This window comes from Lithobates pipiens, unplaced genomic scaffold (genome assembly GCF_037356315.1).
Source record: "Lithobates pipiens isolate NorthernLeopardFrog02 unplaced genomic scaffold, aLitPip1_a1.2 Scaffold_16, whole genome shotgun sequence".
In the NCBI taxonomy this organism is placed as follows: Eukaryota; Metazoa; Chordata; class Amphibia; order Anura; family Ranidae; genus Lithobates; species Lithobates pipiens.
The window spans coordinates 481,712,925-481,726,064 of record NW_027507748.1 but is presented as its reverse complement, the minus strand read 5'-3'; the positions used below and the strand labels follow the sequence as shown (position 1 = coordinate 481,726,064).

Here is a 13,140-nt window from a genome sequence, read left to right as displayed (position 1 = left end):
TCTTTGTAGTTGTATATTTGTAGTATCTTTCTTTACATCCATTAAAAAGTTTATATCATCACCCACTATTACCACTCCTTCCGCCTTCTTCATTGCGTCCGATAGAGCTTTTGTACCACTCTCTATTTGTCCATAATTAGGGAGATACAAATTAACTACAGTAAATTTTTTCCCGTATAGCATAAACTTTATTATTAAAGATCTTCCATCTTTGCCTTCATATTTTTGTAATATTTGGACCGGCAAGTTCCTATGGAACGCAATTGATACCCCTTTAGATTTGGAATATGGAAATGTATCATGTAGCCATGTATTGTAATTTATATTATTAATTTTAGGTATATGATCTGAGCGAAAATGTGTCTCCTGGAATAGCACAATATCTATTTTCTGCTTATGTAGGAACTTTAAAATTTGATTTCTTTTAGCGGGGGAATTAATACCTCTTACATTAAAAGAACAAAACTTCACACTACCCATAAGAAAAAAAAATAAAAAAAAAAAAAGCCAAACAATTTCCAATATACAGTAATCTCACTTAAAGTTATCCCACCCTTCCTATACCCATAAACACATACACTCTCAGTTATCTACCACCCTTCTACACCCACCCTTATGACACCTCTATTCCCCTATTTTTTGACTATATTAGTCTAACTCACCAAAGGTGAGGTCCCTATCAAGGGGGTATTTAAACTGCTGATCCTGATATACTCCCATTTGGCCTATGCAAGCTCTTCACATTCTTCTACACTTTTTCGCGCTCTATCTCCTTGTTATCCCTCTTATTTATATATATTTCTAGTATGTCCCTATCTTTAATTTTTAATAATCTTATCATTGTTGGAAATTTATCTAGATCCATAGGAAAATAGAAACCTGGGATGGGGAGAGAAAGAGAGGAGATGGGGAAAAAAAAAAAAAAAAAAAAAAAAAAAGGGGGGTGGATAAAACTGGGGGGGGGGGGGGGGTGGGAAGATGGGGAGTCGCCCCACATTTTATTAGTGTTTATATAAAAAAAAAAAAAAAAAAAAAAAGGTGATATTAAATAAGTTACTAATTATTATACCTATTACCCTATTCATACCCTCTTAATTTATCCTATTTGTTGTCATATCTCCTAATATCCTACCTCTCAGTCCCCCTCCCCCCCCATTACGTGCAATTAAGTGCATATAGTGTTATGTCACCTATATCTTTATTGTTCAATATTGTGCATATCATTTCTATAGTTTATCCTCACTTCTGTTTTGTGATATTGTTTAACCTATAATTCTTTTAACACAAAAATATGTTAACACTCCCTCTCCACCACCTCCCATACCCGCCCCCCTCCTCCATCCATCCCTCCCTCCCCTCCCCCCTGTTGCATCACCTATAAAATACATCATAACATTGTTGTTCCATATTGTGCGTAACATTACTATAATTTATCCTCACTTCTGAATTGTGATATTATTTAACCACCTCCCTCCCCCCCCCCTCCTCCATCCACCCCCCCCCCCCTCACCCTCAGCCCCCCCTATCTTCTTCTCCCAAAGTCCTTGGGCCAGTTTGGTAATGACACTTCCGCGAGATGCAAGGTCGGAAAGATTTATTTTAATGGGTGGGCTTATCTTCTTGACCGTCTTGAAGAATTAGATTTCTAAAGGATCTTCGGCCCATTTCTTGTGGTCACAGCAGAGATCGCCACAAGCTGTACTTTTTAAATCCCTTAATCCTAATCCTAAATCAGGTCTGTTTGCAGGAAGTCAAGGAGTTGGGAGGAAGAGGGTACATCAGAATTAAAGTATTGCTGTTAGCAAAAGATATAAACTTATCATACATATTGTTCGTTGAAGGCTCCTGTGCTTTTAGCTGAGTTGAAACAACTCTGGAGGAACATCCTAATGATTAAAGCCTCTGTGGATTCTGATGGGTGTGATGCCTTGAGGCAGAAGAAAGGGTATCAGAGGAATATTTACCAGAGGCTGGACACTAAGATATATTGCCCTAGGGAATCATGGGTCTCCCTGCAAATATGGCAGGACTTATCACCGTTATTGTTGATACTGCAAGTTTTGAGAGAATTTGAGGTAGGAGGCCTAAATTAGATTGCATGCCGAAGGACATGACAGGGCATCTATTGCTTCTGCCCAAGGGTGAGGTAGATGCAAAACCAATCTCCGCAGATTGTTATTGCTTGCTGTAGAAAAAGGATGCAGTTCAGGAAAGGTCCACTGGCCCACATGCCAACTGAATAAGTTTGGTTGTAGGGACCATTTGTTGGAATTCAGGAATCCTTGGGATAGTCGATTGGTGTTTGTGTTTAAGTTGGCTGGAAGATAGACTAGACTACTCTTAGGTCCTTAAGATTCCCCTGTGCCCAAATGAACATGGGTTCCACTTCCTTAGTGAGGAACTGTTGTGGGTTCCTCCTTGGTGGTGTATGTATGATATTGCAGCTCTATTGTCTATACGAATCAGAACTGATTTGTCCTTGATCTGAGAGAGCAAATGCCATGGATGCGATATAAGCCATCTGGATTTCCAGGACATTTGCGATGATGCCTGCCGCATTGAACACTCATCTCTCTTGAACCAACATCTGGTTGCAGTGTGCCTCTTAGCTTATTGAATTGGCATCTGTGGTAACTGTGGTCCAGAAGACATGCCTTAATGGACGCGACTTTACAGGCATCTCCCTCTTTGTCCACTAGTGCAGACCCCTGTGCATCAAACTTGTTTGATATATAGACTGGGATAGACGGTTTGCTCCATTGTTTAAGGAATTCTAGAGAAAAGGTGCCTGAGGTATCCATGTGTTCATGGGACCATGGTACCATCTGGATACAACTAGACAAAATCCCTATTAAGTTGAGTTAGTTTGAGGCTGTTATGTAGGACCATGTCCTCACTCTCTTTACTTTCTGAATGATCGCCCACTTTCTGAGATGGCAGAGACACCGTCCATTTTGCAGTGTTGAATAAGGCACCTAAACTGGAGAAAAGATGACTAGTTTGATGATTTACCTTCCAACCGTATCTTGATAGTGTAGGCCACAGCATCCACCTGTGTTCCACTAGCTGGGCTGGATCTTTTGATAAAAAGAAGAGGATATTGTCTCATTAGTGCCAAGAACCAAGACCCAGTTCTCGTAAAGAAGCTTGGATAGTGATCAGAGCCCTCCGGAGGGCTCGGAGGGAAGTAGGGGGGCCTCTGGAATTGCAGATGGACCTGGTTGACCAAAAAGCTCAGGTACTTCTGTAACAGCTGTAGTACAGGTGCCTGCAAGGAAGCAACACTGAATCCCTGGGTACATCCAATTCTGCTGTTCTGGGTAATCAAGTCTGACTTTCCTCCTGTGACGTGGGAAATGGCTTTCTGAAACCTTTCTTCAAAGAGTGATTTACCATAGAAAAAAACTGTATTTATACCAATTTTGTTTTGACACAGTGTCAGTTGCCCGTAGTTCTGACCACAATACCCATATGGCTATCACAAATAGTGACATTGACCTTGCGAAGTATTGAATTGTATCCATCGCTGTCTCACTATTTGTGTGTCTAAAGGATCCTCAATTGAGGCTCAATCATCGATTGGCGAGAGGAAATTCTTTGTTATAGGAACCACTGCTGCATCTGCCTCCGGTGGACCGTCTGGCATTGCAGAATCTTGTTCCAACAGTGGATAAATGTTTCCTAGGCAATTGAGAGGAAAAAAAATATTTATATTTTTTTCTCTTCAACAATGTCTCTAACATCATCCATCAGAGTAAGCTTATGTTTCCACTATAGCGACCTGAAAGTCACACGATTTTGATGCGACTTGAAACAATAGCTGTGCATTCTTTTGGTCTATGGACCTCAAGTCACATCAAAGTGGGACCAAAGTAGTGCAGGGACTACTTTGATGTCGCTGTGACTTGAAGTCACACAGATATGAACGGTACAACCTGTCATCTGACTTTGCAGTCCCAAGTTGCACAACAAGTTGCACTAGTGAAAGCTGAGCCCTACATCTTTGACTTCTTAGATGTAGGTTCAAGTCTGAGCTCTTCTGAGGTATCCTGAGATGGCTCACTATCATCCAGATGTCTAGAAGAGATGCTTGCTGCGTGGTAAGAGATTCTCTCAAGGATGGGCCAGGAAGAGTTAACTTCTCTGGAGGAGGTTTAGCTAACTGCTGCAATGGAACTGCTGTTGCTCATTCCGCTATGTAACCCCTGCCCATCTTTGAGTAGAACAGCTTACCTGTTCACCCTCTGACTCTGTCTGCTGCATAGACTCTAAAACAAATAGCTATAGCTGCTTTCTCTGCTGCAGGCTTGAGCAAATGCTAGTATATAAATGCAGATCGTAGCTCCTAGTTAAGAGACAACTGCTGTCCCAAAAAGCCCACAGATGGGACTCCCTATCTTATTAGCGCATTTAGCTGCCCAAGAATAGGGACTGCATCTGGGAGAGGCTTGAACCCAGCTGGAAGCTCCTGACTGCAGAGGTAAGGAACGTTCGACTACCATTCACTGAGCATGAGGTATGAGGGAAAAAAGGAGAATGCTGTGTGTGCACAATCTTTCTTTCTTTCATAATATTCACTGGTTCTGAGGGAGAGCTTGTCACAGGTATTCTGCCATAGAGGCACCAGGAAAATGTCTTGCCTTTACAATCACTTAAAATTACTCACATTCACAAATTCTTAAAACTTACTTGTTGATTCCAGACGTTTAATATCACGTGACGTTTCGAGGAAATACCTCCTCAAGAAATAAAATGTAATCACAAGAGGAAGCAATGGAATTAATATCCAGGGAATGACAGCGATAGCAACAGCAATCACACCTAAAATTTGAAGAAACACCTAAAAGAAAGGAAAAAAAATGTTTAAGATATCAGTAAGATTTAGGAAAAATAGCATGTAAGTGGAGTAAACATGCAGCATGTGCTATTCTAAAATCAGTTTTACACATAACACTCTAAGGTTGTCCATAGAGGAGTCCATTTCTTTTTACTGACTAACATAAATAAAATGACTTGCAGCGCTGATCGAGTTGGGAAAATCCCACACAGGGGGTTGTACATAAGTCGATCAATACTTCTGTATAACCATGGTGCCCATATAAGGATTGAACTTCAATCACCTTTGCTGAACCGGCCAGATTTCGATTCCTGTATGGCCAGGTTAAGAAAAATAGGATTTTTATAAACAGCTTACCTGTAAAAATCATTTTCTTTGTGTATATCATGGGACACAGAGCCTAAAGTAATTAATGGGTTATAGGCCACCTTCAGGTGATGGACACTGATATACTCAATCCAGGAAGTTCACTCCCCATATAACCCCCTCCTACTTCCAGGAGCACATTCGTTTTTGTAGAAAAGCAATATACCATATTTATCAGCGTATAACACGCATTTTTTCCCCTTAGAATCAGGGGAAAATCGCGGGTGCGTGTTATACGCCGATCCCCGCTGTCTGTGAGGGCAAGAGGAGCGCTGCCGACATTGACCGAGCCGAACTGAGCCAAGTGCACTGTACACGCCCAGTCCTGCCTCCTAGCCTTTACATCCCACCATTGAACCGGTGTTGTGTCCATCATAGGAGCCGGGCCAAGGGGTGAGATGGAGGCGCAACTGCGAGCAGAGCTGAGTAGCCAAATACACGAGTACACTCGGCTCGGTCTATGTTGGTGGCGATCCCTTTCTTCCCCTCAGAGACAGAGCGGATGAACTGAGAGGAGCCAAATATCTCAGCGGCGGCTGCGCTAAATTTAAAAACCAAACATGCTGCAATTTTGGGCAAGGCTGCAGATGGACACTGGGGAAGGCTGCAGATGGACGCAGATTTTCCTTAACCACCTTCAGACCGGACCATTTTGCTGGTAAATGACCAGAGGTCTTTTTACAATTTGGCACTGCGCTGCTTTAACTGGTAATTGCGCGGTCATGCAATGTTGTACCCAAACAAAATTTGCGTCCTTTTCTTCCCACAAATAGAGCTTTCTTTTGATGGTATTTGATTGCCTCTGCGATTTTTATTTTTTGCGATATAAACGTAAAAAGACCGCAAATTTTGAAAAAAAATGATATTTTCTACTTTTTGTTATTAGAAAAATCCAATAAACTCAATTTTAGTCATACATTTAGGCCAAAATGTATTCAGCCACATGTCTTTGGTAAAAAAAAAAGTCAATAATTGTATATTTATTGGTTTGCGCAAAAGTTGTCACATCTACAAACTAAGGTACGTTTTCTGGAATTTACGCAGCTTTTAGTTTACGACTGCCTATCTCATTTCTTGAGGTGCTAAAATGGCAGGGCAGTACAAAACCCCCCCAAATGACCCCATTTTGGAAAGTAGACACCCTAAGGAAATTGATAAGTGGCATGTTGAGCCCATTGAATATTTTATTTTTTTGCCTCAAGCGATTGAATAATGACAAAAAATAATTTTTTTTTTTTTTTTTACACAAAGTTGTCACTAAATGATATATTGCTCACACATGCTATGGGCATATGTGAAATGACACCCCAAAATAAATTCTGCTGCTTCTCCTGAGTACGGGGATACCACATATGTGGGACTTTTTGGGAGCCTAGCCGCGTACGGGGCCCCGAAAACCAAGCACCGCCTTCAGGCTTTCTAAGGGCGTAAATTTTTGATTTCACTTCTCACTACCTATTACAGTTTTGAAGGCCATAAAATGCCAAGATGGCACAAAACCACCACAAATGACCCCATTTTAGAAAGTAGACACCCCAAGCTATTTGTTGAGAGGCATTTTGAGTCCATGGAATATTTTATATTTTGCCACAAGTTGCGGGAAAATTACAAACTTTAATTTTTTTTTTTTTTTTTTCACAAAGTTGTCACTAAATGATATATTGCTCACACATGCTATGGGCATATGTAATATGACACCCCAAAATAAATTCTGCTGCTTCTCCTGAGTACGGGGATACCACATATGTGGGACTTTTTGGGAGCCTAGCCACGTACGGGGCCCCGAAAACCAAGAACCGCCTTCAGGTTTTCTAAGGGCGTAAATATTTGACTTCACTCCTCACTACCTATTACAGTTTTGAAGGCCATAAAATGCCAAGATGGCACAAAACCCCCACAAATGACCCCATTTTAGAAAGTAGACACCCCAAGCTATTTGCTGAGAGGCATGTTTAGTCCATGGAATATTTTATATTTTGCCACAAGTTGCGGGAAAATTACAAACTTTTTTTTTTTCACAAAGTTGTCACTAAATGATATATTGCTCACGCATGCCATGGGCATATGTGAAATGACACCCCAAAATAAATTCTGCTGCTTCTCCTGAGTACGGGGATACCACATATGTGGGACTTTTTGGGAGCCTAGCCGCGTACGGGGCCCCGAAAACCAAGCACCGCCTTCAGGCTTTCTAAGGGCGTTACAGTTTTGAAGGCCATAAAATGCCAAGATGGCACAAACCCCCCCCAAATGACCCCATTTTGGAAAGTAGACACCCCTAAATTTAGGGGTACACTAGTGAGACTAGGTAATAAATGGCGGGTGCCCTGAAACTATAAAAAAAATAACTAACCAACCAGCGTCACCTGTAACAGTTATATGGTGATCACTGGTGAAAGGGTTAACTAGGGGGCAATCAGGGGGCTTTATGCGGTAGTATATGGGGGTCCCTGGCGCTATAATAAGCTGCGGCAAACCTAAATACCTACCTGCCTAACTAGCGTCACCTGTGACACTAATACAGTGATCAGAAAAACGATCGCTTATTAGGCTGGGTTCACACTGGAGCGATGTGGGAACGCCACGAATGCGCGGCGGGTTCCCGCATCACATGCCTCCCGGCGGCAGTTCACACTGCCCTATGCGAACTGCTGGGAGTGTCAGTGAAATGTTAATGACACCCCCAGATCAGTTCGCATATCGCAGTGCGATCTGCAAACTCGGATCACATGGTGTGAACACCCATGCGATCCGATTCTGCTGCGGACCAAAAAAAGGGTCCCGTGCGAGTTTGCGGCGGGTGCGACACGAATTCAGCCATACTATCTGTATGGCTGAACTCGAATCGCACAGAGATCGGATGTGATTTGCACTGCAGTGCGGTGCGAATCACATCCGTTCTCATAAACCGCTGCAATGTGAACCCAGCCTTAGTGACACTGGCGACGGGGGGTGATCACGGGGTTAAACCTTTATTGGGGGGGTTAGGGGGGTACCTTAGAACTAAAGGGGGCTAACCCTAACTGCCCTAACAGTTATTACAGTCACAAATGACACCCGCCGGGTGATCAGGGGGTTAAACCTTTATTGGGGGGGTTAGGGGGGCACATTAGAACTAAAGGGGGCTAACCCTAACTGCCCTAACAGTTATTACAGTCACAATTGACACCAATGCAAAAAAAAAAAAAGCAATTGGTGTCACTGTGACTGGGGGGGCAGGGGTAATTGGGGGGTGATCGGGGGGTAAAGGGGGGGGTGTGAGTGTGCCTGGCATGTTCTACTGTGTAGTGTAGTGCTTGTGCAACTCACCGATGCTCTCTCCTCGGTGCCAGAACGAAAAATACCGACACGGAGGAGAGAATACATCACTTCCTCTCCTGTGTTTACATTACAGGAGAGGAAGTGATGTCACGGGACAATTTCATTCGTCGGGAGCGATCGCGAGGGGATGGCCATGAATGAATGGCCGTCCCCTCGTCCGGGATCGCTCCCGAACGAATACCGACCGCCGCAGGCACCGGGCAGGGGCCCGATCGGGCCCCCGACCGGCGGGCAGGCAAGGACGTACATGTAAGCCCTTATGCCTGCCCGTGCCATTCTGTCGACGTACATCGTCGTGCGGCGGTCGGCAAGTGGTTAAACTTCTCTCCTAAACTTGGGATGCGTGTTATACGCTGATAAATACGGTACTTAAATCCCCCCAAAAAAGGTAAGGGACTTGTGTCTCATGATGTACTCCAAGAAAAGGATTTTACAGGTAAGCTGTTATAAAAATCCTATTTTATTTATCATACATCATGGGACACAGAGCCTTAAGTAATTACCTAATGGGACGTCCCATAGCAATGTTACTTGAAGGGAGGGAGACATAACCCGAAGGCTCAGTGTGCCTGCAGCAGACTGTGCCCGAAGGCGATATCCTCATACCTCCTTACATCCACCTGATAAAATTTTGTGAATGTATGCACTGAAGACCGAGTTGCGCCCTTACAGATCTGAGCCATGGAGACATGATGATGCACTGCCCAAGAAGCACTAACCACCCTGGTAGAGTGTGCCTTAATCTGAAAACAAAGGGGCAATCTTACCCCTTAAATTATACGTTTGAATTATAACTTGCCGAATCCACTTAGTGACAGTGGATTTCAATGCTGCCTGTCCTTTCTTACGACCTTCTGGCAGAATAAATAAGACATCAGTTTTACAAATCTGAGTAGTTGCCTTTAAATAGATTTTCACTGCTCTCACCACATCAAGACAATGTAGTGACATTTCTTCCCTGGAACATGGTTTTGGAAAAAAAAAATGGCAGGACAATATCTTGGTTCAGGTGAAAACTTGAAACCACTTTTGTCAAAAAGTCTGGAAGAGGGTGTAATACCACTCTGTCCTCATGAAAAATCAAATATGGCTCTTTACAAGAAAGAGCAGCCAATTCTGAAACCCTCCTTGCTGAGGATGTAGCAACCAAAAATACCAACTTTCTTGTCAGAAAGACTAGGGGAATATGTTGTATCGGTTCAAATGGCTTTTTTTTGTAACACAGACAAAACTAACTTAAAGTCCCAAGGGTTCAAGGGAGGTTTGACTGGCGGATTAAGCCGCATCACCCCTTGCATAAAACCCCAGACTAAAGAATGTTTAGCAAGAGGTCTTTGAAATAAGCCTTGGCCTTTAATAGTACTCAAGGCCAATTTCATTTCTACCCCTAACTGTAGAAAAAGAATTCTAGACCATTTCCCTAGGAATAACTGCTGGTGACTCAAGTAGTCCGCCTGCCAATTCTCTACTCCCGGATTGAAGACTGCCGATAAGCACGGAACATTCCTTTCTGCCCAAGTTAGAATATGATTCACCTCTCTCTAGAGATGTGAAGGCCCAGAAAAAAAATGGAAAGATTCGGAAAAAAAAAAATTTCTGTTTTTTTCATGAAGGCTTTTTTGTTTTTTCCCCCAAAAATTGGAAAAATTTAAAAAAGAAAACAAAATGTGGAATATTTTATTTTAACATGATGAATAAAATATTTTAAGACAGGGTGTTCAAATATTTTCCAGATCATTTAAAAAAAAAAATGTATGGTATCAGATTATTCTGATTTCTGTGCACTGAGTGAGGAAAAGCAAGTCCTAAGTAACAAACTGAACCCTCCATAGCAAGAACAGAATGCATTTCTTCCTTTAGGAGGTGATGTGCTGCTATTGTAACAAGAAAAAGGTTTCAGTTTTGTTTTTACATGTTAGTAGGTGTGTTTGGTTTGTTATCTTCACTAGGCCTCAAAAGCATTGGAAGAAAACACAGAGCAATAAAAAGGACATGAAAGTGTATACGTAATTAAAAAAGGTAAGAGTTTACATTTATCTGATTCTGGATCCAGAAAACTGGATCATTTAGCTACATTAGTTTATCTTTATAAACTTTTGTGTAAATAATAATTTAATTACCAGTAATCTGGTTCTTCCCCCCACCCCCACGCACAACCATAGATTAGTGTCTTCTAGCAAAGTAGTCATTTTTTCTTGTTTTTATTTCCTACTCCCCTCAGAAAAATGGTGAGACCAGCATCTAGCATATGGAGGCATTTTCACATTACAAGTTCTTCTGAAAAGAAAAATGTGATTTGCAAATATTGTCAGATGAAATAGTAGATTTTAACAGGGATTCCAACTTTTTATCTACTGGATCCTTAAGCATTTGTGCATTGTCTACAGGACGAGTTAGGCTTTTATTTATACTGGAAATCGAGTCAACTGCTGGTAATTTGCATTTTTTGGAGAATTTCTCCTCCAGGGGATAGAGAACTGAAAATCTCTTAGGAGGGAGAAAATGCTTATCTGGGTGATCCCATTCAGCAAAAATAAGCTGTTCTAACAATGCATGAACAGGAAACGCATGCAAAGGCTGAGAAGGTTTTAAGGAACCGAAGGAAGAAGTTTTCAAGAGATTCCGTAAGGGGTAACATGAAAGTAGAATGAATCATCTCCGTAAGAGATTGTATCAGCAATTTCTCAGATTCTGAGGCTGAAAAAGGTTCATCTACCATTGTTTTTTCCTCAGAGGAATCATCGGTTTGTTTTTCCTCCTGCTCACCTGAGGGTAACACCTCATCCCGTGCCCACTGTTCCCCTTGCAAAGGGTCTGAAGTTTGGGAGGGGGATCTAGCATCCTTCCTATCCATTTGAATGGAGGATGCGATTAAAGCCGCTAATCTTCCTTCCAGACCCTGCAGGGTGGAGGAAAGGACATCTTCAGTCACGTATACAGGGACTGAGATGTGAAAAGCAGTTTCACCATCAATTTGTTCCAATGGCTCACCCTGGCTTGCCATAATTGGTAATTCAGACGAGGATGACAGCATGAAAATGCGACTCGAGATCCTAGCGCCTGGGGGCGAAACCCTTAGTACCTTTTTGGTCTTTGTGGTGTCTTTTTTAGCAGGCATAGTCCTAAGCACAAAAACAGAGGCACTATACAATTGCACTTAATAACTGAATATAGTCATGACATTAAAAGCCACTAAAGTTCTGTCTAGTGCTGGGAAAAAGTGTCCTTCCTGTATCTGGAATGCCAGTTTTGCAACCCTTGCAGCTCCTGTGTCCCTGTGTGTAGACTGTCCCAGCTGTGGTTTTATTATCTTTGCCTGCCGTGCGTCTTTGTGGACGTTCATGGCACTGCGCTTAGGCCCCACTTTCTCTGAAAAACCACACCCCCCGTTTCATTTTTAAAATGTTCCCACGCTCATGTGGGGTGGCTTTCGGGTCTACAGACCCACCATGAGGGGGGAGGTAGACAGAGTCCTGTAAGCAGCAGACATAGAAAAAACAATATAGCAGTAACAGAAAAAAAAGTAATCATGGGACCTCCGCACCCCCCGCGGCGGGGGGAGGAATGTAAAGGGGTATACCGCTGATGTTCCCCTAACCCTCCGGTCCCTTCAGTGGGGAGAAATAAAGCATTTCCCAGATTTCTTTACCTGAGAAAAATCCCCCTGCACACGCTGCTGTGGCCACACAGAGACTGACTGAGCTTTACAGCAAAGACAACATATTAAGGCATGACAGCATTTTTTTTTCTAATAGAAGAATACATAGGTGGACTTTTCAGTTCTTCTCTTACCTTATCCCTGCCACAGGATTTGCTGAATTAACAGATAATCAAACCTTCACCCATCACAGCGGGCTGCGTTTAGCAAACCTTCAAGAACTGGGTCCCTTGATATCAGGGTTCCACTGCCTTGGATCTGTAAAAGCACCCCACCAGAAAAGCTTTAGGTAATGTAACAAGACCTAATCCCTGGGTCCTGAGATCCAGTCCTACAAAGAGGTGTTACACGCAAAAACCTTGTGCTTCAGATACGAAGCTCCAGGTACCATCCACTTAGGCCTCAGTGGCACTTTGGATGGATTTGGTCTATGGAGGCTATTTAAACCCAGCATGGATCCCTCCTGCAGCTCCTCATAGTACATCTTCACTCATGACCAACACCTTGGACACTGGCAAAAAAACAGATGTGCTCCTGGAAGGAGGGGTTATATAGGGAGAGAACTTCCTGGATTGGGTACACCAGTGTCCATCACCTGAAGGTGGCCTATAACCCATTAAGCAATTACTTAAGGCTCTGTGTCCCATGATGTACGATAAAGAAATGTATTTTTAACATTAAATGCATATTTCTGCAGTGAAAAATAAAAGGAGTGCATATACATTTATAACTGATAAGATTTTATTTCACAGGAAGCACCCTCATGGCCAACAGGTGACAAAATTAGACCTGGGAAATTTAACATTAATAAATCACCGGGACTGGGTGGCTTGCACCCAAGGGTACTTGGGGAACTCAGTCAAGTAATTGCCAGACCATTGTTCCTAATTTTTACAGTCAACTGGAATTGTACTAGCGGATTGGAGAAAAGCCAATATAGCACCAATATTTAAAAAGG

At 42.5% G+C, this 13,140-nt stretch overlaps 1 protein-coding gene across 1 annotated transcript in view; it reads right to left on the bottom strand.

The window, feature by feature from the left end:
- ABCC4 (ATP binding cassette subfamily C member 4 (PEL blood group)) overlaps positions 1-13,140 on the bottom strand; it is a 508,465-nt gene that overhangs the window by 130,966 nt on the left and 364,359 nt on the right. Inside the window, exon 21 of the mRNA XM_077483038.1 lies at positions 4,690-4,840. Coding sequence (XP_077339164.1) covers positions 4,690-4,840 — 151 coding nt within the window. The remainder of the gene's footprint in view (positions 1-4,689; positions 4,841-13,140) is intronic.